Source organism: Ascaphus truei, unplaced genomic scaffold (assembly GCF_040206685.1).
Source record: "Ascaphus truei isolate aAscTru1 unplaced genomic scaffold, aAscTru1.hap1 HAP1_SCAFFOLD_393, whole genome shotgun sequence".
NCBI lineage: Eukaryota > Metazoa > Chordata > Amphibia > Anura > Ascaphidae > Ascaphus > Ascaphus truei.
This window is the reverse complement of record NW_027456723.1, coordinates 90,140-115,722: the sequence shown is the minus strand read 5'-3', so window position 1 is coordinate 115,722 and position 25,583 is coordinate 90,140. Positions and strand designations below refer to the sequence as shown.

Genomic DNA, 25,583 nt, shown 5'->3' with positions numbered 1-25,583 from the left:
CCCCCCACACACCTACAGTACACCAAATAAAAAGAATGAATGACAAAACAACATGAATCATTTTAAACTATCAATTCTCACAATGCTGTGCAAATCAGATTTACATATCAAATTCGAGAAGGGATTTTTCCAAAGCGTTACCGTGAACAAAGCCTCAAAGGGTTAGAGGGGGGGAGGTTTGGGTGAGTCATGCGCAGTAATCAGCTAGCTCCCATTTCAAAGAGGATTACACGCTGGCGCAGTGAGGTGACGCTCGGCTAGGGACGGATTAAAAACACAATGACAAGCTTCAGAAAATGAATGACTCTGTGGTGGTGTTTGTCGATAAGAGTTTCAAATCCTTGAGCGAGCCTTGTGTGTGTTCGTGGGGGAGGGGGCTGCAGGGTACAGCTGCATGAAGTTCAAAGATAATGGCATACTTTAATTTCAAAAGGTAGTTCATCATAATAATATGATCCCTACACTCCCAAATACAGTACGTAAAAAGCACACAAATCAACCATGTGCAGTCAAATGCACAGGGTCGCAGTCAAAATCTACAGCACATATTGAATATCGTAATATCAAGATGGTTTTTGCAGGCTTGTGGAGAAAATAAAAAAAAAATGAGAATTTTTTTAAATTTTGTTCACTCACTCAAGCAAGCATTGGTGGGTGAAGTTACAGGTGCATACGCAGTAATCATCTTCTGTCAAGCAGGAATGTGATTGAAACCAGAAAGACACACGTTCAAAGGAATGGTGCGGGAGAGATGTACTGCACTGTAGATAAGATAACAAGTTGAAATACCCTGCAGTGCAGTAAATTATCCTGTGTGTGTCCGAGAGAGGGGAGAGCGCTGTATATGCCGAAATGTGACACTGTTACAGTACTGTACACGCCTATGCATTTCAACAATATTCAAATGAGACATACAGCACTGCAAATGCATGTATACTGTAAATATGCAAATTTACAATTACTGCGCGTGCACACGCAGACTGTGTACTGACGTAGGTTGAACTGCTAAGGTATTAGACTTCCAAGACAACAGCTCGCGAACGCCCCCCTGAGTTATTAGACGACATTGCACTATTGCAGACAGCGAGAATAAAATGCTAATATCACGAGCGCTAAAATAACGCAATTCACTCCGGACCAAAAAAAAAAAACGCATCTGACCGAGATTATCAGAGTGCCGCGGATACAGCCGATTTAGGCTAAAGGCGGCCGCCACTGTACCTGAGTGGGACTGGGTTTTGCGGCTTGACCCGTCATTATCCGGTGCGGCCAAAGAGACTCTGCAGGCAATCGCGCATGAGGATGGCAATGACTATAGACATGTGAAAGTCCTCCTGCTCACCCAGTATGCCCTCACCCCAGAACCATACCGGGGCATGTTTCGGACTGAGATGAAACGGCTCAGAGAGTCCTACACGTTGTTTGCATCCCTCATGGCTTTGCACGGGGGACAGTGGGTGGCGGGGTATGGTGCTAATAAGTACCACTTGCTTCTGGACTTGATCTATAAGGAACAGTTTTTGCAGCAGTGCCCAGCGGACGTGCGGGAATGGATCTTAGCCCGCATGCCAAAGACATACAGATACTGCAAAAATGGCTGATGAATTTGTCACCAGTCGGGTGGTGTTGTGCAAGAAAGGGGCTACCCCGGACACGCCACCTCGGCCAAAGAAGCCCAAAGTTCCTTGGAAGAGTAAACCTGCAGCAGATGGAAGTGCACCCAAAACTGCAGAGTTCCGACATGAAAGGAGGTGCTACCAGTGCAACAAGACTGAGCACATCAAGTCTGACTGGCCAGACCGTCCGAGGTCCAGTGGACCCCATCAGGAGCAACGCTCTGAAGCTGCGAAGCTGGTCACCTGGGTGCGGCAGACACACACAGAGGAACCAGAGAGGGACCTACACAGAAAGATCTGCACTTGCCCCCAGGAATCAGCAGCGGAGACAGAGGGACATCAGGATGCACCAGTCGGGATGCAGTCCAACGATGTCCGGCAGAGACATCTGCAACCAGTGAACATCGGAGCTTGCCAAGCAGCCGGCTTGCTCGACTCTGGTGCCACTGTTATCCTTGTCCGACCTGATATGGTCCAGCCAGAAGATTTGCTCCCAGGCACCGGGATGCAAGTGATCATGCCAGATGGAGGACCAAAGTCCCTCCAGGTTGCCTGGGTCTTTCTTAATTGGGGTGCAGGACGTGGCATGAGGGAGGTGGGGGTATTTCCCGGGTTAGATGCTGAGGTCTTCCTTGGCAATGACTTGGGGCACGTAACATGCATTTTTACGACAGAGCTGACTCCTGTTGCAGCGATTACCAGGAGTTAGTCATCAGGAGTTGCACCTGAAGGATCTGCCATCCCCCTGCAATTGGGACCAACAGTTCCAGGGGTCTCTGAAGAGACCAGGTAGGTAAGCCAGACTGGGTTCCAACAGTGTTCTGACTTACCTTTACCTGTTCCCTGTTCCCCTGACTTATAGACTAAGGAAGGGTGGCCAGAATTAGGGACACAGTTTACGGATGCGGTGAGGTCTGACCCCACCTTGGAGCGCATGAGGCTCCGGGCATCTGAGCCTAACTCGGACAGTGGGTCAGAACTTTTCTCATGGCACCGCAGGCTCTAATATAGGGAGCAGACCTCTATGTGTCTAGATAGGGTCTGGACCAGTAGGTGACAGTTGTACCAAGGGAGTATAGACAGCAGTTGTTACAGGTAGCCCACTCCATTCCACTACCGGGGCATCAGGCGGTCACTCGGACGAGAGCCCTGCTGTTGCAGCGTTGCTACTGGCCGGGTGCATCAGGTGCTGTGGCAGATTTCTGCCGCTCCTGTGATGCCTGCAGCGAATAGGTAAAGCAGATGATCATGTGAGGGCACCCCTGAACCCGTTACCAGTAATTGGGGAACCTTTCCAGAGGGTAACTATGGACATAGTGGGACCCTTCATGATCCCACGTTGGTCTGGCAGCGTTACATACTCACTGTGGTGGATTTTGCCACCCGGTTCCCTGAGGCTGTTGCACATTTCACCATCAATACTAGGGCAGTAGCAATGTGTGAGTGAATTGTTAGTGTCTCTGGAATGCTTGCGGAGTGTAGCACCAGCGGTCGACCCCTTACCACCCCCAGACGAATGGGTTATGTGAGAGGTTCAACGGTACCGTGAAGCAAATGCTGCAAGCTTTTATAGAGGCTGAAGGGAAGGACTGGGAGATTCACCTGCAGCATTTGCTGTTTGCATACAGAGAGGTACCGCATGAATCTACCGAGTTCTCTCCTTTTGAGCTGCTATATGTTCGCAGGGTCCGGGGACCTCTTGATTTAGTCCATGAGGGATGGGAAGGGGAGACTACAAATACTGATGCTTCTGTGCTTCAGTATGTAGTAGATCCCAAAGACCGACTAGAAATGCTTATGGGGTTGGCACAGGCTAACCTCAGGGAGATTTCTTTACTGCTTGTAGTGATAAGAGAAAATAGCAGACATAGTATAGACGGTATTGAAATTTATATCTGAGTAAAAAATTGCCAGATTAACTCACATGGTTCCGAAGTAAATAAAGAAGTTTGATCTAAATGATCTACGCCGCCGACGTAGGTTCCGGAGCAATCTCCCCACTTGATACAATGGAGGGTTCCCGTCTCACGTCTCTCACGGCTCACGTACTTCCAGGTTCCAGGGAAATCTCGAGGCGGTTCACAGTCAGTTGGTGATACTTTCGGTAACACTCTACGTGTTTCTCCTTATCCGAGGTTTCTTCAAGAGGTTTTACATTCTAATGGTACTATTGGCTAAACGTGGACCAATGAGGGACACGAATATAGCTAATGTGTTTACATGGAGCGCCTTACATAACATGGCACATACATTATAGCTCAAGGCTGACATACCTAGAGTCCAAAAATACATGCTAATACAGTATGTTTATACAAATTTTTATTAAAAATGGATTAAAAAAAAGGTTAAAAATTAAAAATATATATAAAATTATGCTAATAGTGAATACATTTAAGAAAATAAGCTGGTGTATCTGTGGAGTAGAAAACAGAAGTTAGGAGCCATACATTAATCAAAAAAATGCACTCATATCTATCTCGGGATTCAAGCCTGAGGGTAACATGGTATTAATCTCATAGATCCAATTGAATGCCGAGATAGATATGAGTGCTTTTTTGTGAGTTAATTAATTTGTGCATCATGTAACACTATGCCAAATCTATGTTCCAAATAAAATAAACAATTATCAAAAAGATACAATGAATCCAAACAATAAAATTAAAACTAAGCAAGTAAACATTATTTTAACCATCAATCAATTAATCAAATCAACAATCAATTACAATCAAATACAAATCAATTACGCAATTCACGCAATTGGCTCAAGTACCATGTGACGGGCTTTGGATGATGTCACATCCTTTCTCCACCAAGCCTCTGTCACATGTCTACTACAACCAATCAGAGTTGGGATTTAGTTCCCACATTCTAATTGGCTCCCCTACCATGTGACGGCGTCCATCTTGCTTTTGTTGACGTCATCTTAAAATCAAATGATGCACCACCATTCTGATTGGCTGTGTCATTTCCTTTCAATGACGTCACCAATTTTTAATTTTTTTTGCAAAATCACATGGTTTTCACAGCCCAATCAGGGCCGTGGGAACCATATGACGAAAATGTGACGCCATAGGCCTATAAAAGCCTATGTTATCTAATTTTTAAGCCAGTCACCGAGGAGGAAGGACCTCCACTCCCAAGAAGAGGACGAGGGCGTGGCACAAGAAGGTAAGAAGAACCGAGAAGACACTGGAAGAAGAAAGAAGAAGACAGATGAAGACCCCTGTGACGGTATTAATTACAAATAGAAGAAAGAAGACACACACATGGATTGTTATGGTTTTTTATTTTATGGTTACCTGTGGATTGGTTCGAGAGCATGCGGTTCCCCGGGATTCAGTGAGTGGGCCATCTAAGGGTAAGTAAACCCAGAAATGTATTTTATGTAACTTTGACAGGTTTTTGAATTTTTTATGTGATTTTTTTTAATGTCCTGGATTTATGTATGTCTCTATGGATATACATACATACAGGGACACTGAATTGTTGTATTGTATTTAAATTTTTGATGTTAATTAATTGTTTTTTATGCTCTTTTATTGCCCCTGTTTGAATGTATGTATATCTATATGGCTTGACATACAGGGATAATAAATGATTGTTTTGCAAATGTTTTTTAGGTTCTTTTGATGTTTTTAAAATGTATTTTGCAGCTTTCTTTAGAAATTGGTGTGTGTAATATAATTTTTATTTAGTTACATGTAATTTTTAATGGTCTTTGCAATAGTTTATTTCAGGAGCCTGCTTTTTAATATTACCTTATATTTTGCAGTTAGATTTTGTATGATGTGGTTACTTTGAAGTTGAATTTTTTTCACAATGGTTTGGTTTTAGGAATTGAATAGTGAATTGCGCAATTGATTTGTATTTGATTATAATTGATTGTTGATTTGATTAATTTATTGATGGTTAAAAAAATTATGTTTTCTTGCTTAGTTTTAATTTGATTGTTTGGATGCATTGTATCTTGTTGGAATTGTTTATTTTATTTGGAACATTGATTTGGCATAGTATTCCATGATGCACATATTAATTGCATCATGTACTGTCACAGTTGTGCTCGCCACAAACCAGGGTCGGACCGCGTGGCTGAGGTGGGGTTAAATAAGCACCGACCTTAGACCGTGCAGGCTGATCCGGAAGCGAAAGTCATAGTCAAACAATCCAGGGTCGGGACTGGAGAGAGCAATGTAGTCAGTGGACGAACCAGGGTCAGGATAGGAGACATCAGGGTAAAAGTTATCCAAGCAGAGTTTCCACAACAGGAAGTCAACTTGGTCCCGCTTCAGCGTAAATGCTGCAGGGCGGGAGTGGGTTCTGCGCGAGTGGTGACCATGGCCCATGGTACCGGTCTCAGGAAGGAGAAGGCTGACCGGAGAGGGAACACCGCCAGGCAGCACTGGAAAACCAATGCTTCAGCGCAGGAGTCCAGAATGGGCCTCTGCGAGAAGAGAGAGCAGCAGACCTCAGGACTCGGAAGGCAGGCCTCTGCTATGGGAAAGGCAGCATGCCACTGAGAACGTGGGCCTGAAGGATACAGTGGGAAACCAACACTTCAGCACAGGAACCAGGAGAGGAACCAGGAACTAGGAACATGAACTAGAAATATGAACTAGAAACATGAACTAGAAACATGGAAACAGCAACAAGGCGGCCAAACAGGTAGCTTGTGGCAATCACAGTGAACATCCAAGAAGGATTATGCTCAGCAAAGAGGGATTATGGGAATGCAGTATTTAAAGGCCAGCAGGCCAATCCCCGGAGGAGGGTATGAGGGCACAGCTCCAATGACTGAGCTAGGTCATTGCAAGGCTAGGTTGCAGTGGCACTGACAAGGCAAGGTTGCAGTGATAGCCCACACAGCTGCTGTTGATTGCAAAGAGGGAATTAGTGAGAACAACAGTACCCTGCAAGGCTACGAGAAAAGCCAGGAGTGGATTCCTGACATGTACACACTAAAATGCAATTGTTTGATTGTCATTTGGTATATATTTATTTGTCTAGGTGCTGTTTGGTTTGGAGATGAGATATAATTTATTTTGCAATGTGATTACATTTTCAGATGCAATGTGCTGTTGTTGAGATTGAGATTTCATGTTTGTATTTCTGCATGTTTGTGTAATCCTTAACCATTTATTTGTATATTGGTGTTATATATATATATATATATTTTTACATACAGGGTTGGTTCCTTAGGTCTGCAGGGACCTCTAGAAACCACCTGAGGACTCCCCCAGATGACCACGGGTACCAGGCTGCGGGCCCATGGGGGACACCTGCAGGGAAGAACTGGGGGCCCACAGCTGTGGGGGCTCCGCGGACCCCTAGGGACCACCCGAGGGCCCAAGACCCCCGTGGGACCCACCCGAGGACCCTCAGACACCTGTGGGGCTGACCCAGGGACGCCCAGACACCCGCAGGCCCACCAGTAATGATCCCATTTGGGGCCCATGGTGACCCACGGGGACCCCATGTAGGACCACGGCGATTGGCGGTGACCACCCATAGGCCTCCAGACCCTGGAGTACTGGTACACTGTGGGGCCTGCGGACACCCGCCAGGACCACCGGAGACTCCCGTGAGCCTGGGTATTAACCTGTATGTAAAATAATAAATCATGTATTTATGGGGGGACACGGGGTGGGTGGGTTATGTATTTTTTATTAAATATAGTGATGTTTATTGTGGGTAGCGGGGGTGGGGGAACGGGGTATTGTCCCCAAGTCAGGGTGGGTAGGCCTCCCGGTAGGTAGTGGGTGAGGGTGGTTAGGCCTCATGGGGTGGGTATTGGGGGGGTATTTAGGCCTCCCGGTGAGTGGTGGGTGAGGGTGGGTTAACCCCGTAATTACTATAGCGGTTTATAACCGCTAAAGTGATTAAGGGTTTAGGGGACATTACATTGGCTTTTTTTTTATTCTTGTGTAAGTTTTGCAGCACCCAAGGGCATGGATGGTGATGAAGATGAGGATGGCCTTCATCGTGGCAGCCAGGCAAGGGTGAGTGCAATATGTATTTATTGTATTTATTCTGCTTTATGTATTTTAAATGGGCAAATGTACTATTATCCATATGTGGATAATAATAATTTTGCCCATTACTTTACTGTATGTTAGGGGGCAGGGGGGGTGTATTTATTTATAAGTATTTATGTTTTTATTAATAATTTTTTGGGGGCACAGAATTGGTACTGCAGGCAAGAGGGGACCCCCGGACACCAGCAGGGTACACCCGCATGCCACCGCTGGCATCTAGTATCATTGCTGTGCATCCCCAAAATTACATTTATGTACTGTATGTTAGAGGGTATAGGGGTTGTGTGTTGTATATTGCAATGTTTATTGGGGGCAATTGTCCTCAATAAACATGCTATTATGCCTTAACACCATCATTGCCTTAGCGAATAGCCGCTATGGTAATGAAGCTGATTTTATGTATTTTTATTAATAGTATACAGGAGCAGGGGAACTCCTGAGCTGAACCGCATTGATTTCTGGCTCAGGGACCCCCTGCTTCCTGACTTATAGGCCCCGGTTTGAGGCATCGGGTGCCAGTGTCGCCACAATCTTTATAAGCGGCAACATCGCATCTTGGACGCTAAAAAGATGGGCGGCGACACTGGTACCAGACGCCTCATACCGAGGCCTGTAACTCGGGAAGCAGGGGGTCCTTGAGCCAGAAATCAAGGCGGTTCAGCTCAGGAGACCCCCTGCTCCCGTACACTATTATTAAAAATACATTAATGCTGCTTCATTACCATAGCAGATAGCCGCTATGGTAATGAATTATTGTTATTATTATATGTGTGTTTTACTTATAGTGTAGATGTGCAGGGGGTCTCCGGAGCTGAACCTCTTTGGTTTTAGGTCCGGGGACCCCTGCTTCCCGAGATACAGGCCCCTTTATGGGGTGCCGGTATCCCTCTGCTTTGTTTACATCCTGCGGTCACGTGATCGGGACATTTAAATGCAGAGGGATACCGACACTTCATAATGGGTTCTGTATCTCGGGAAGCAGGGGATCCCCGGACCTGAAACCAATGCGGTTCAGCTCCAGAGACCCCCTGCTCATCTACACTATGAATAAAACATTTTTTTAAGAAATATGTATTTTTAGCCGATGTTTGCGCAGAGAGAGGTGAATTTCTCTCTGCTGCAGACAGATCTCGGCAGGGGAGCCTTATCGACAGGTTGATGGCAGGCAGAGTGTCTCGACACCAGGAAATCGCCATGTTTTCGAATGTTGCTCTCGCAGGTATTCGGGAGGTATTCTGCCCTTCCTGCATACAGCGAGGGCAACAACCCAAAAACATGCCGAGTTCAAACCCCTGTCGAGAGTGCTTTTTCTGCGCTTACTGCATGGAGCCCTATATTCTTTACATGTGAGTTCTCTGTAGCACTCATTTTTTATGTAATACATTTCTTTGTTTTAACCGTATCATCTGGAAATTTGTCATCCATATGGGCACCGGTTTTATCACGAGGGTCCACCAATTCAGGTTGACGGGACTGTCAGACACAGTACAAGATACCTTTATTTATTGGTGAACAAACTCACACATGGCCGTGTGAGTTCATATTTCTGGCATTTGCATAGTTTCCATAGACTCTCTGGTATTGGAGAATTTGTGACACGGTGCTATGTGGCATGAAGTGTTTTGTGATGTATGAGTTGCATTTACCCCTGCACATCCCTATACCAATAGTATTTATTGATTTGAGCTGTTTAGCTGTCAGCTACTTTTCCATACTAATCAGTGTTGTATCTGTTTTTTATACCACCTTGCGCTCCCCTACTTTATTCCTTGCATGTTGGAACAATTCAAATAGGGAGACTTTCATTCACCAGTTTTTATATAAACTTATAATGTGATTTTCTATGTTTTTTCGGCAAATCTTTTATTATTTATTATCTAATCAATTGAGTTATTGGTTAAACTGCACTTTATATCTATACATTAGGAATTTATTTAGTCATGTGCAAAACTACACTTCCCTAAACAAGTGAAAAAGACCGCCCATATAACTAGCACTCATAGGAGGATGATATGATGTGTATAAAATAAAGCTTAACCTTTATTGGTTTATAAAATAATCAATGGGAATAAACACTCAAACACAGACACACAACACTAATCGTAAAAAAAAAAAAAAAAGTATTAAACTGACCACCTCCTAATCAAAATCTACAATGATAGGGGTGGTAAACAGAGGAACTATAATGGACTGGCATCTAAAACTATTATGGTCCTAATGTATATGATGCCTCAGGGTGGTGAATATATATATATATAAGTATGGAAAGGTGTGGTATGTATATGTAATGTAAATGACACTCACACCATCCAGACCACTCCTGATAAGATTGTCACTCTGGTGATATAATCAGAAGAGATGACACTGTCAAATAGTCCTTAGGCAACACTGATAAAATTACATAGTTTCAAAAATAAACTGCAAAGTAGCTAAGGATGTATGCTTGGTGAATGGAGAGACCAAGATTTATTGTATATATAGCTAACGGTCAAAATATCCATTCAACATACTAACCCTGGTACAATGGCGGCCGAGCTGACTCTAATGTGGCCACCACCGCAGTTTTAAAATAGCGCGGGCGGCGCGCGGGCATTCTCCGGCCGAAACCGGGCCGGTTTCAGACGGTTTTCCCGTGCCTCGGGCGCTTTCAATACTAAGCGCCATTAGCGCTTACCTATTGAAGCGGCCGCCACGCGGGAAACTCCGTTTTTAAAATAAATTTTCCCTTCAATAAACCAAAAACATAGGAATATTTTGATAGTTCTAAAATGTTCAACATTTGATACAGCCCATTTTAATACTGTGTCAAGTAACTCCTCTGCTAGTTTATCTAAACACCATTACCATGCTAATACCATAATACTTCTTAAAGATGTAAATTTCATTTAAAAAATGTATCTTCTTGAGCTTGGCAATTATTATTTGCTTAATTTTTATACAACGACTTCTGCTGTAAAATGTAATCAGTGTTCCCTAATTGTATTATTGGATCAGATAACAAATCCCTAAGCCTTGATCAATACCACAATATAGTGTGCTTCATATACAATATTTTGTTAAATAAAAATCTTTTTAAAAATGATAAATAATTGAAATAGTGAACCAATCAAGTTCTTGTGAAAGAGAACAGAGATGTCACAACACTTCTAATACATGCTATCTGTTATCTTCAAAGGTTGTCTACATCACTGCATCATTGCCATATCTTGTCCTTCTTATCTATTTGGTTAGAGGGCTCACATTGCATGGAGCAGTGAATGGCCTAACATATATGTTTACACCGAAGGTATGTAAAGATACAGTGTTTTTAGAAATGCAGTTACACTATATGATTTTATGATAGATCTACAAATAGCTTGTCCTATAACAAAAAAAGAAATACATCTGAATTGAAGGATGCGTTATTCCATTTCCCTTTAGGAAACTATTTTGGATAATTGTAACAGCAACGGTGTTCCCCCACCCGGTGGAAGATTTGGCCAATACTACATATGTGGTGCATGATACCGTAATGAAATTGTGGGTAATCAGCGCATTAATAAAAGCAGTATGCTCGGCTGGTTACCTCTATTTCGTATTGGGGATGAAGGGGTTCATTTTATGTGCACTGTACATGTGTTATTTTTCCCTCTGTCCCTTATTGTCCCCATTTTGCAGGAGTGTATGTGCCTGCAATAGTGTATAACATATTACACTGACATTACTGGCTTTGGACACAAGATGCCGCTGCGAACGCTAAACCACAAGTTAAGGGGATAAGCGTGGCGCAGTCTCTTTGTTCCATTGCCAAGTATAGGTATCCATTACTGAGACTGGAAGCCGTAACCGCAGAGTCAATTGAATCAAAGGTCTGCGGTTTCCCATTTCAAGTGGTACTCGGATACAATGTATCTCCGTCCCAGTTAATGGCGCGTCTTGAAATGCAAATCGCAATTGGCGTGGGAACTCGGTCAATTGACGTGAGAACCCCGTAACCGCAAGTCAATTGATGTGAGAATTCCATAGCCCAGCATTGCCAGTTCAAGAAGAACCAATAACTCGGGAAGGAAAGGGGCCAGCTACCTGAAATTTGAAATGCAGGACCAGTGTAACACCCTAAGCACCCACATATTAAAAATATATTTGTAGGATAAGGGAAACATGTATTTTAAAAAAAGTGTATTTTTGCTGCAGTTTTAAATGGGCAGGCACGATGAGGCTTTTTTGTATTGTCATTAAAATGCACACAGGGACCAAATGTTTTGACACCTATGAGCTGGGACACTTTCCTATGCAAGCTTCATAGACCACTTGCTGGGGTGATGCCTGTGAGTCTAGGGAAGTGTTGCATATGAAAGCCCCAGAGCAGGATGTGTGAATTAGCCAGGATGGTTGCTAAATAGGAGATCCTGTTAGCCATCTGGGCTAGCTCACACCCTGAGTTTCCCTCCCAGCCTGGGAGATGTCAGGTAGAAAGGTGAGTACACAAATGCTAAGCAGGCCAGGTAGCAATGTCACAAAGGCGCTGTGTTAGCCGGAAATCCCATGCTGCAAACTGTGGGCAAGTTGGGGATTGGTGAATGAGAAAATTCCCACGAGGGGGGTAGGGTGGAGATAGGCTCTCAAAGGTTGGGATAGGCTCTCAAACCCTATATACATGCTGCCCGAGCTATCCCCATTGTCTTTTGTTTTTCATTCTACAATGTGAGCAGACTTCAATCACGCTTCTAACAGCGGATTAGAGCAGCAACGACACTGGGACGCAAAGAGTATTATCACATCGGAATAAAGGACTTAACTCTGCACCAGGACTCCGTTATTGCTGGTGGTTTCTATCAGACCCCAACGGACCAGAAAGAACTTTGCACTATTCACAGAAGGATTGGGCTGGCAATGCACCCTTGCAAAAGGACTGCACTTTAAAGGACAATATTTTGGTGCTTTGCACTTTTCTGGACATTCAAGCTGGAAGAGGATTTAGAAGAATATGAGGGCAGAGTGGCCCTATTCGCTGCTGTAGCAGCGGACGTACTCAACCCGGGGTGCAGGAGGTCCCTCCAACTCCGGGGCTGCAAGGCAGAGGGAGGATATTGCCGACCACCCAGTCATGGGTGGCTTGGTGCCAGGTGGTGCGGAGGGGATCGCGGCTGCAGCCGCTGTACTGCCGACCATTGGACTCGGCGCACTTCTCACCACCTGGGGAGAGGGAATCAGCTATGAGCTGAGGTTAAAGCTCCTCATGATAGCAGTTGGAAAAGGTTTCCACTCCCACCTTGTAAACGGGAACAAGAGCTTTCCCGGCCGGATCACCACAGTTTTAGCAAGTACATTGAAGGCACTGATGACCTGGACTCATTTCTAAATAATTTTGAGAATCAGTGTGGCCGGTTCCGAATACCAAAGAGGGACTGGGTGGTCAAACTATGACCACTACTATCCGGCAAAGCCAAAAGAACCTTGCAGGAGCTTCCCAGTGTGGATGCTGATGATTATGGACATGTGAAGCGTAAGCAGATGGTCCAGTATGCCCTGACTCCCGAGGGGTATAGGAGCAAGTTCCAGATGGGGGATGTGAGCCCCAGGGAATCATTTATGAACTATGCCAACAGAATGGTCAAGCACGGTACCCAGTGGGACACGGGGTATGAGGATACCAAGTACCATACTTTGCTGGACTTAATATTCAAAGAGCAGCTGATACAACGCTTTCCCTCCAACATACGGGCTTGGATCTTTGACCATAAGCCCAAAACCTGGGAGGACGCTGCCCGGATGGCCGACGAGTATGTGGCCTGCAGGATTGCGCTGGATGAGCCAGCAGTTTCTAGAGCAGGGGCCCGAGCAGCTCCGGGAGCTAAAACAACCCCTCAGTGGACAGTTAAACCTGCAGCCGCAACAAAGCGTCAAAAGCTTCAGAGTTCAAACACGAGAGCAGGTTTATTACATGCAACAAGGTAGGGCACCTTATACCCGATTACCCAGACTGGGTCCGGTCAACAGGACCCCATCAGGGGCACCGCTCCCAGGCAGCGAAACCAGTCACCCATGTGCGACTGACACCATCAGAGAGGACAAGCGCAGCCGTGACTCCAGCCAACAGAGGGATGACCACGGAGGCACCAACCCTTGCCACCTCAAACCTGCAGTGGAGGACAGAGGGCATCAGGTTGCTCCAATCGGGCGGCAACCCAACGATGCCCGGCAGAAGCATCTACGGAGGGTGACCATCGGAGACCGGCAAGCTGATGGGTTGCTGGACTCTGGTGCCACCGTGACTCTGGTTCGAACTGATATGTTACGGCCAGATGATTTGCTCCTGGGCACCGAGATGCAAGTGACCATGCCAGACGAAGGACCACAGTCGCTCCAGGTTTACCCAGCCTTTTGGACTGGGGGGGGCGCGTCTTTGCATGAGGGAGATGGGGTTATTGCCTGGGTTGGATGCTGAGGTGCTCCTTGGAAATGATCTGGTGCATGTTACTTGTCTTTTTACCACGGAGCTAACACCTGCTGCACCGTTTGCAGCGATTACCAGGAGCCAGTCCGCAAAGATCACAGCAGCAGCCCCTGTCCCCCTGCATTTGGGACCTACAGTTCCAGCAGTCTCTGAGGAGACCAGACAGGTAAGCCAGACTCAGTCCGCTTCTGACACTGACTTACTGTACCCTGTCCCCCTGACTCAGGTATGAACGGGGCGTGGCCAGAATTAGGCACTCAGTTTAGGTAAGTGGTGCAATCTGATCCCACCTTGGAGGGCACGAGACTTCGGCATCCTAGTCTAAGCCCAGTGAGGGGTCTGATTAATCTCTGTGGCATCGCAAGCTTTTGTATAGAGAGCAGGGGGCTACAGGGTTAGATAAGGTCTGGACTGGCAAGCGGCAGTTAGTGGTACCCACATGGTATAGGCAATAGTTATTATGGGTTGCCAACTCCATCCCGTTTGCTAGCATCAAGGGGTCGCACGCACGAGAGCCCGGCTCTTGCAGTGTTACTACTGGCCGGGGGCAATCAACGAGGTGGCAGATTTCTGCCGCTCCTGTGATGCCTGCCAGCGAGGAGGTAAGGCGGGTGATCGTGTGAAGGCACCCTTGAGACTGTTACCGATGATAGGGGAATCCTTCCAGCGGGTGGCAATGGACCTTGTGGGGCCCCTTATGATCCCTAGCTGGACAGGGAAGCACTAAATTCTATCGGTGGTGGATTTTGCCACCCGGTACCCTGAGGCTGTAGCGCTGGCTAATATTGACGTGAAGGCAGTGGCTAAGGCTTTAATTTCCATTTTTACTAGGGTAGGTTTCCCTAGCGAGGTCCTAACCAACCAATGGTCGCAATTCATGAGTGAATTGCTACAGTGTCTCCGGGATGTGTGCGGGATAAAGCACCAGCACACGACCCCTTACCACCCCCAAACCAACGGACTATGTGAGAGGGTCAATGGTACCTTAAAGCAGATGCTTAGAGTGTTTATAGAGGCAGAGGGGAATGACTGGGAGATTCACCTGCAGCACTTGTTGTTTGCATTACGAGAGGTACCGCAAGAGTCCAACAGCTTTTCTCCCTTTAAGCTGCTACACGGTCGAAAGGTGCGTGGACCTCTGGACCTATTCCATGAGGGATGGGAAGGGAAAGCTACCAATACTGATGCTTCTGTGCTTCAATATGTGGTAGATCTCAGAGACCGTTTAGAGATGCTCATGGGGTTGGCGCAGGACAACCTTAGGGCTGCTCAGAACAAGCAGAAGAATGCCCAAAGAAGAGAGTTCATCCCAGGACAGCAAGTACTTGTTCTGAAACCTACTTGGGAGAACAAATTAATGGCTGCCTGGTCGGGACCGTATCCGGTACTACGAAAGATGAAAGAGTGCAACTATGTTGTACAGGTAGATGCTGAGAAAGAGAGGACCAAATTCTACCATATTAATATGCTCATGGAGTATTTAGCCCCGAGTGTGGCATCGGTGCCAGACATTTGCAGCCCACCGATGGGGTATCTGGTGAGGAATGCTCTGCCCGATCTCCTAGTGGAGGCTAGGCAGGGGAGATAGAGGATCAGTTGAGTGTCAGGCAGAGAGCAGAAGCCAGGGCTATGCTAGAACTGTATAGGGCTCTGTTCACAGATAAGCCAGGCAGGACACACATCACTGATCACCCAGTGCTTACAGGGGATTTGAGACCCCTACACAAGCATGGTCTCAGTCGAGATTAAGGGCAGCATAGAGAGGAAGGTAGAGGAGATGCTGGCCCTAGGGGTAATTGTACCGTCTGGGCTTGTCCGGTAGTCCTAGTACCTAAGAAGGATGGAAAAACCCAATTCTGTGTGGAATACCAGCAGCTCAACGCAGGGACGGTTTCAGATGCCTACCCCATGCCCTGAATGGATGAGTTGCTGGATGAACTCGCGGAAGCAAGGTATCTGACCACCATGGATCTCAGTAAAGGGTACTGGCAGATCCCATTGACCCAGGAGAGACTAGGTAGAATTCAGCTTTCATCACCCCAAGTGGCCTCTCTGAATTCTTAGTGATGCCATTTGGGATGAAGTATGCACCGACTACCTTCCAACGCCTGGTCAATCGATTGCTAGAGGGTATGCAAGGGTTTGGAAGGGCTTATCTGGATGATATTGCTGTGTTCAGTAATTCTTAGTAATCACACTTAATTCATGTAGCAGCGGTGCTAGATAGAATTAGGGAAGCAGGTCTCACCTTGAAACCCACCAAGTGCTTAGTAGGGATGGCAGAAGTCTTATACCTAGGGCACAGGGTGGGTGGAAAGCACCTCAATCCATAACCAGCTAAGGTAGAGGCAGTAGTGTAGTGACCCACTCCCAAGACCAAGAAGCAGGTTATGGCTTTTCTATGCACCGCAGGCTACTATAGGAAGTTTGTTCTCCAGCATAGTACCATTGCCAAACCCCTGACTGACTTGACCCAGAAGAAACTGTCTTTGCTGGTAGTCTGGTCTCCAGCCTGTGAAAGAGCATTTCAGGCTTTGATGACTGCATTGGCCAATGCACCCATCCTTGCTGCTCCAGATTTTTCCAAAAAGATTCTGGTGCAAACTGATGCCTTGGACTTTGGCATTGGGGCTGTGTTCAGCCAGATGTGGGAGGAGGGCAGTGAACATCCAGTGGTTTATCTGGGCCGCAAGCTGCTGCCCAGAGAAGTGGCCTATGGCACTATTGAAAAAGAGTGCCTGGCCATAGTATGGGCTCTAAAGAAACTACAGCCTTATTTGTATGGCAGGATATTCACGGTGCTCACGGACCATAACCCCCTAAGTTGGTTAAAGAGGGTGTCTGGCGAGAATGCCAAGGTCTTGCACTGGAGCCTTGCTATGCAGGAATTCGATGTCACCATTCAGCATAAGAAAAGCAGGGAGCACGGTAATGCTGATGGCCTCTCCTGGCAGGACAATCCCCATGAACTACTGACTTCAAAAACTGCCTGGTCAGCCCAGCCACCAGAGGAGGTGGCAAGGGCAAACCTTGGGCTTTGAGTGGGGAAGGTGTAATGAAATTGTGGGTAATCAGCGCATTAATAAAGGCAGTATACTCGGATGGTTACCCCTATTTCGTATTGGGGATGAAGGGGTTAATTTTATGTGCACTGCACATGTGTTATTTTTCCCTCTGTCCATTATTGTCCCCATTTTGCAGGAGTGTATGTGTCTGCAATAGTGTATAACCTAATACACTGACTTTACTGGCTTTGGACACAAGATGCCGCTGCGAAAGCTAAACCACAAGTTAAGGGGATAAGCGTGGCGCGGTCTTTTTGTTCCATTGCCAAGTATAGGTATCCATTACTGAGACTGGAAGCCGTAACCACAGAGTCAATTGAATCAAAGACCTGCGGTTTCCCGTCTCAAGTGGTACTCGGATTCAATGTATCTCCGTCCTGTTTTATGATGCGTCTTGAAAGGCAACTCGCAATTGGCGTGGGAACTCGGTCAATTGACGTGAGAACCCCGTAACCGCAAGTCAATTGATGTGAGAATCCCAAAGCCCAGCATTGCCAGTTCAAGAAGAAGCCATAACTCGGGAAGGAAAAGGGCCAACAATCTGAAATTTGCAATGCAACCCCAGTGTAACACCCTAAGCACCCACATATTAAAAATATATTTGTAGGATAAGGGAAACATGTGTTTTTATAAAGTGTATTTTTGCTGCAGTTTTAAATGGGCAGGCACGATGAGGCTTTTTTGTATTGTCATTAAAATGCACACAGGGACCAAATGTTTTGACACCTATGAGCTGGGACACTTTCCTATGCAAGCTTCATAGACCACTTGCTGGGGTGATGCCTGTGAGTCTAGGGAAGTGTTGCATATGAAAGCCCCAGAGCAGGATGTGTGAATTAGCCAGGATGGTTGCTAAATAGGAGATCCTGTTAACCATCTGGGCTAGCTCACACCCTGAGTTTCCCTCCCAGCCTGGGAGATGCCAGGTAGGAAGGGGAGTACACATATGCTAAGCAGGCCAGGTAGCAATGTCGCACAGGCGCTGTGTTAGCCGGAAATCCCTAGAGTGCCCACAAAGCAAACTGTGGGCAAGTTGGGGATTGGTGAATGGGAATTGGGTGGGTATGTTGGAGATAGGCTCTCAAACCCTATATACATGCTGCCCAAGCTATCCCCTTTGTCTTTCGTTTTTCATTCTACAATGTGAGCGGACTTTGATCACGCTTCTAACAGTGGATAAGAGCAGCAACAACACTGGGACACAAAGAGTATTATCACATCGGATAATCACATAACTCTGCGCAAGGACTCCCTTATTGCTGGTGGTATCTATCAGACCCCAACGGACCAGAAAGAACTTTGCACTATTCACAGAAGGATTGGGCTGGCAATTTGCACACTTGCAAAAGGACTGCACTTTAAAGGACAATATTCTGGTGCTTTTCACTTTTCTGGACATTCTATCCCGTTTCTCTCTTCAGTAAGTGTTTTTGTTAAGTATATTCTGAGGTTGTTGTGTGTCTGTCTAGTAAGGAAATAAATGACAATTTATTTTTCTCAACTTGTGTGCTCAATCTAGTTCCCTAAAAATATTAAATTGTACTACAGGTCAGTCCCTGGGACAGATACCTGCTTGTAACGGGAGGGCTGAGTCGTCCACCGGTGGTAATGTGGACACAGGACTAGGCATCTGTGGTTCATACCCTATATATCTCTTTAGCAGTGCAGCACCTCCATCTGCCATAGGCTTCAGGAACTGAAGGTGATCTCCCCCAAGTAAAACGTTTTCCTCTCTCCCCAGTAAGGTCACGCACCAGGCAGGAGGTATAACAACCGGAATGGTTTATTATCTCTTCTGTACAGCACTATAATAAGGCAGGGTTCTGCCCTATACAGTCTCTCAGCTATCCACTGAAGGATGGTCCCTGGACCGTCACTACAGGGCAAGGGCACCATCAGCCATCCTAGCACTTCCCTGCCTCCCTAGAAAAGGCAGAGATATAGTCCACACTCACTCTCCCCCAGAGGGAAGAGGACTGGAGAAGGCCCAATAATCAGCTTCTCTAATGTGTGACCTGATTTCCTCAAGTGGGGGAAGGCACTACTGATTTTAGGTCGGCACTGCCCTTAATTACATCCAGGAGGAGAGTGCCAGGTCTGTCTCATGATTGGTCATGCCCAGGCCTGATGTCACTGCCTCCCACTGTCACTCAAGGGAAGCATGAAGGAGGGGGAAAACCTCATATCAACTACTGGCAGCCTGATTGTACCAGGGCTTACTGCTAGGAGGGAAGCAGACTAGTAGCCACAGATGGCATGGCTACATAACAAAAATTATATTTCTATGTCTAATGACCAACATGAGCAGCCTAATCTATTTATCTATATGAACTTATACTGCACAGATATTTTGCCATTGTAATTATTATCTGCACCCTTTTTATACAACTAATTTTTGTATAAAATATAAGTAATTGTGTTCTCTGATTTTATAGTTGGATCAACTAGCAAATCCTAAAGCCTGGATCAATGCAGCAACACAGATATTTTTTTCATTGGGTCTTGGATTTGGAAGCCTTATCGCCTTTGCCAGTTATAATGAACCCAACACCAACTGTGAAAAACATGCCATCATTGTCTCTCTGATAAACAGCGGGACATCTATATTTGCAAGCATTGTGACCTTCTCCATTTATGGGTTTAAGGCAACCTTTAACTATGAAAGCTGCTTGAACAAGTAAGAAAGTAAATAAATAAACGTTTAAAGATTCACTGAATACAGATATCAAATGTGATAAAATGAGGTGAAAGTTCACAGATTAAACAAATGTCTTTATGACTGTCAATATGATTAGTTTCTGCATAATCAGCAGAAAACAAACATTCATGAGGATGTGCTGTAAACGAGAAGATTAATTTGAGATTGTTGGTATTTCAAAACCAGTGGCAAAGTCACAGAGCTCCTGAAAAATATTATCTAAAAATTCTGTATTTCAAAGTTTCAATTTCAGCTCTGAGGACCCCTTGCTTCCTGTGATACTTACCGGGAAAAGTGACTTCCCTCCAAGGGAAACAAATGACTTTTACATTTCCTGCGTTACATGGGCAAAAAATAAGCCAACCATTGTGGAGTCGAAATTGAAATAAACAATGTTCAGCTCTTGAAAACCCCTGCTTCCCACATATATTTTTTTAAAAAGGAGGAAAGGAGGTCTGCTTCAGCTAACCATAAATACCTCTTTATGTAATTAACACTGCCTCGTGTCATACTGTGGTGCCTGTAGTATACATTGGTAGCACCAGGCATCAAAGGTGTTAATGTATTTCTGTTATTTCTGGATTTGTAAATGGAATTCCCCTTCTCCATTGCATCCCTTGCAATTATATACTCCTATTTCTTGGTGTAGGTAATTATCGCTATTTTAATATCGGTAACGTTTTACAGCAATGTTGATGACTTTGGCCATAAAATTGCATATTTACTCTAGTTTAGCTGGGTATTTATTACCCAGCAGCTGGTTTACAGTAGCTCACACTGTTTTTTTTTTCCAACTTTATATTTTATTGAATTTTCAAAAGATACAGACATTTTTGCACAAATTATAAAACACTCCATACGCTCTGTAACTTGTCCATATCTGTCTGAAATGACAAGACGCAAACACCATTCACACATCCAACATGCACAGGGGGCAAAGACACACTGGGGAAGAGGGGTATGGGGGGGGGGTCACTGTGGATCTTCAATCCAACGTCATGCTAGGCACATCTCTACACTTCTCCCTCTTTCTTTTGGTTCTGGTGCGGGAGACCTCTGCAGCCTCTTATGCCTTTGCAGGCTTTGACGTATAGAAAATTTCCCTTAACTTCCTGACCCAATCGTCCTTTAACTAGGCCCGTCTCTATACACCCTCTCCCTCGAGTGTCGTCTGTCACAGGAGAACTCACTTATTCCTATCATAGCCAAATAGAGGCATTGCTCGCCCCTGGGATGTCTGTTTGTGCCAACCACGGCAACCAGACCTTTTGGAAATTTGAGCCAGTGTCGTTGACCAGACTCGTCAGCTTCTCCATCTGGCATGCAAACCAAATTCTGTTCCGAATCTTTTCAATTGTTGGAATCGTGGTCTCACACCTCATTGCCGTTGCAAAGTGAACGATCATTTTGTTTCCTGCCCTTGACAGACCCTCCAGTGGCTTATTTAGCAGAAACAGCCATGGATCCCGGGGAATTTCGAGGCCCAAGATCCTCTCTAACCAATTCTGAATCTGTTCCCATATTGGGACCAAACGAGGGCAGGACCACAGCATGTGCAACAAGTCTCATGGCTCTCCACATTGTCTAGGACACAAGGGGGAGTAACCTGGTACAAATTTAGCTAATCTGACTGGGGTGAGATACCACCTCATTAATACTTTATATGAGTTCTCCTTTAACGTTGTGCAGATCGAACTCTTTGCTGCCGCCTCAAATATCTTTGCCCATTCCTCGTCCTCTAACGTCCTCCCTAAGTCTGTCTCCCACTGCGTCATGTAACCTAGTCTCAGTCCGTGGCTATTACTAGGATCGATCACCTCTCTATATAGTCTAGATGTTAGTCCCCTTGTGTCGTGCCCTCGTGCACAGAGCGCCTCAAAATTTGTCACCTTAGGACGATTTATGTGTTTGGTATAAAATGCCCTGATCTGGAGGTATCTAAAAAATTCCGTGTTGGGAATGTCCTTATCTGACTGAAGTTGTGCAAATGTTTCGATTGTGTCCCTGCCCTCCAGATCCTTCAATCTCCTATACCCTCCCTGCCTCCAACATGTAAATCCCCCTTCTTCCATCCCCGGGGCAAAATCTGAGTTCCCCCACAATGGGGTCATCAGCGAGTTCCTTGTTGTCAGAGCACATTTAAATTTAGTGGCCTCCCAGATTGCAATTGAGTTGTTCATTGAGGCTAGCGGTTTCTTTATCTCTTTGAGCCTAGATTTTGGGTACCAAATTAAGTTAGTAATTTCTAGTGGGGCACATAGTTCGCTCTCTATGCCCACCCATATGCGCATATGCGGATCTAGATGCCATTGGATAATTTGACTTAATTGGGCCGCTCTATAATATGAGAACAAGCAAGGTACCGCCAGTCCGCCTGTGGTTTTGGGCCTCATCATTATTCTAGCCTTTATTCGTGCTTTTTTTTTTTTTCAAATAAAATTAAGAACCTTTGTCTGCATGTCCCTAATATCTGCATTATCTATGGGTATGGGAAGCGTCTGAAAGAGGTACAATAATCTGGGAAGAAGGTTCATTTTAACACTATAAATTCTTCCAATCCATGAGATGCCATATGATGCCCATTCTTTTAACTCTCTCCTCAGGGACTGCAAGAGTTTAGGATAATTTGCCTTATATAACAGGTTTACTTCCTTGGTCAAATTGACCCCTAGGTACTTAATTGCTTTGGGTTGCCAATTAAAATTAAAATTAATCTCTATTAGTTTTTGTGTATCTTTTGGGAGATTTAGACTCATGGCTTCAGATTTCGCCTGATTTATTTTGAATCCTGATATTCTGTTAAATTTTTCCAACAGGTCAAAAAGCTTGGGTAGAGAGACTAGGAGCCTGGACAGCGTCAGGATTACATCATCCGCATACAATGCTGTCTTGTGTTCCTGGGAATGAATTTGGATCCCTGTAATATCCCTGTTACCTCTAATCCGGGCTGCTAGTGGCTCAATGCATAAGGCGAACAACAAGGGCGATAATGGGCAGCCCTGTCTTGTGCCACTCTTAATTTTGAGATAACCTGATGGGAATCCCTGGTGAACTACCCATGCCATAGGATTCGTATATAATGCTTTAATTGCCCTCAAGACTCTGTCCCCCAATCCAAACGCCGCAAGCGTGGCATCCAGGTACGGCCAGTCTATTCTATCGAAGGCTTTCTCTGCATCTAAGCTTAAAATAATTCCTGGGATCTTGTTGGTATTTATGTAATCTATAATATCAATAACCCTTCTGGTATTATCGGCCGCTTGTCTACCTTTAATGAAACCAACTTGATCCGGGTGAATCAGCCTGGGTAGAATAGTACTCAATCTATTGGCCTGCAATTTTGAGTAGATTTTTACATCCGAATTAATCAGTGAGATCGGCCTATAACTTGGGCAATTTGTGGGGTCTTTCCCCTGCTTATGAATCACCGATATGGACGCCTGCAGCATCTGATCCGACAATGACCCCCCATCCAGGACATTATTGTACATCTTTAACAAATAAGGGGTCAGAATCCCAATATATTTTTTGTAATATAAATTGGAGAATCCATCTGGGCCCGGAGCTTTTGCGGGTTTCAGATTAGTAACTACCTCTAGCAGTTCTTCCGCTGTGAACTCCTTCTCCAGGAACTCCCGCTCCAACCTCGTCAACCTGGGCAAATCCGAGTCTGCTAGGAAAGTCTCTAGTGCCTTACTCATATTAGCGTTATGTTTCACCTTCTTCCCATCATACAACCCTTCATAATATTTTCTAAACTCCTCAACTATGTGTTTGGGATTTGAGGTTAACTTTCCTTCCCTAGTCTGAATTGCGTGCATTGTATAGTTGGATTGTCTGTTGCGGATTTTATTTGCTATCATGGTATCTGGCTTGTTGGCCTTTTCAAAAAAATTCCTCTTTGTCCAACTCAATGTCTTTTCAGCTTGGGAGGTAAGGAGTAGATTAAGTTCTATTCTTACATCCTTCAACTCCTTCAGTGTCTCCTCTCTACCTGTCCTGTTATGTAGTATAGAGAGTTCATGTAGCCTTTCTCTCAGCTGATTAATTTTGGCTTCTCTCTTTTTTTTCCTCCCAGCCGCTATATTTATCAAAATTCCTCTCAGAGTGGCCTTATGAGCCTCCCACAATGTTATGTGAGATTCCACACTGCCCTTGTTTGTCTTAAAGAATTGTGAGATCTCTTCTCGTATGGTTTGTGCGATCTCTGGGATCTTAATTAATGATTCATTGAGTTTCCAATTTGCCCCTGGGCTAGCCAGCCTAATTTGGGAGCACCGCAGCTCTATTGGTGCATGATCTGACCATGAAATATCATGGATTCCTGAATAGGAGATCTGCGGGACCAGTCTATTCGACACAAAGAAGTAATCGATCCTGCTGTAGCTGTCATGTGGGTGCGAGTAAAAAGTAAATCCCCTTTCTCCTGGGTGCTGTTCCCTCCAGATATCTACAAGTTGTCTGTCCCTAGTACCCTGACGTAGCGCCTCGACACCTCCCTTCTTGATTTTTCTTACTTTGTTCCTGTCTAATATCGGGTCTAAATGTTTATTAAAATCTCCCACCACTACTATGCTCCCCTCCGCCACCCTATCCAGCTGTGCAAAGAATGTCCTAAAAAATTGAGGATCATCCTCACATGGGGCGTATACCGATGCTAGTGTCAGACTTCTCCCATTCACCGTCCCTGTTAGGATAAGATATCTACCGTCTATGTCTCTTTTGATTTTCCCTACTTTAAACGGCAAATTATTGTGGAGCAGTATCGCCACCCCCTTCTTTTTCTCTGCCGCTGAGGCCAGATAGAACTGGCGGAAGTGCCTGTCTAGGAAACTCGGGTTATTTCTAGTGCTGAAGTGAGTCTCCTGTAGAAATATCACATCATCTTTTCTATTTCTATACTCCTTAAAGGCAATGCGGCATTTCTGAGGGCTGTTAAAACCTCAAACATTATGTGACACACATGTTACTGCCATGTCGGTGCTTTACTGGATCTGCTTACCCGCTGCAAACATACTTTCGGGTCCCGCCCAGAGATCCGCCACCTCCACTTCTCTTCTTGCCTTGCAACCTCTTCCAACGGTTACCAGCAACTTGGGGGACCGGGGGAGGGGAAACACAGAGGGATAGGCAAGGAAAACAAAACAACACCCAACAACTCCAACACAATAAACAACAACTGGAATGAGCTGTATTTGATCCTTCCGGACCTAAGCTCATCTGGCCAGGGGTACCAAGCCTCCCTCCTTCTACCTCCTCCTTGGGGGCTAATGCTCCTACCCTCCTGAAGCCTCCCTTCCCCTGGGTCTTCACCTATGGGTTTAGCAATCTCAGTCCCCATAGGTTGTCAGCGCAAGTCCACTGCCCGCATGGAGGAGCTTCTGCCCACCCCCCGGCGCATTCTTACATTTTATCCCAATGTCTGGTATAACGTACTGTCTTCTTAATTGATTTCCCTACCACATATCTTTCCATGGCTCCCTTTATAAGCTCTGCCAACTAGCTAGATCTCTTTTCAAGCTTCCCCTTTTCCCCTGGTGACTGCGGATTGCTCCTTCCGCTCTTTCCTGGACCAGTATCTATTCCAACTGCCCTCCTTACCTTTTCCTGTCTTCTGTCTCCTTTCTCCACCTTTTTAAATTTATTTATTTTTATTAATTCCCCCTCTCCCTTCTCCTATCTATCTTCCTGACACTGTCCCCCCCTCTCTTTGTCTCTTCTGCTCTCCCAACTTTT

General features: G+C 45.4%; 1 protein-coding gene across 2 annotated transcripts in view; it reads left to right on the top strand.

Moving 5' to 3' along the window:
• Positions 1 to 25,583, top strand: part of LOC142483921 (sodium- and chloride-dependent transporter XTRP3A-like) — a 192,894-nt gene that overhangs the window by 99,844 nt on the left and 67,467 nt on the right. Inside the window, exons 4-5 of one of the 2 annotated variants that reach the window (XM_075583842.1) lie at positions 10,824 to 10,934; positions 19,585 to 19,826. In XM_075583842.1, the coding sequence (XP_075439957.1) occupies positions 10,824 to 10,934; positions 19,585 to 19,826 (353 nt within the window). The remainder of the gene's footprint in view (positions 1 to 10,823; positions 10,935 to 19,584; positions 19,827 to 25,583) is intronic. The other variant, XM_075583843.1, reaches the window with a different exon arrangement.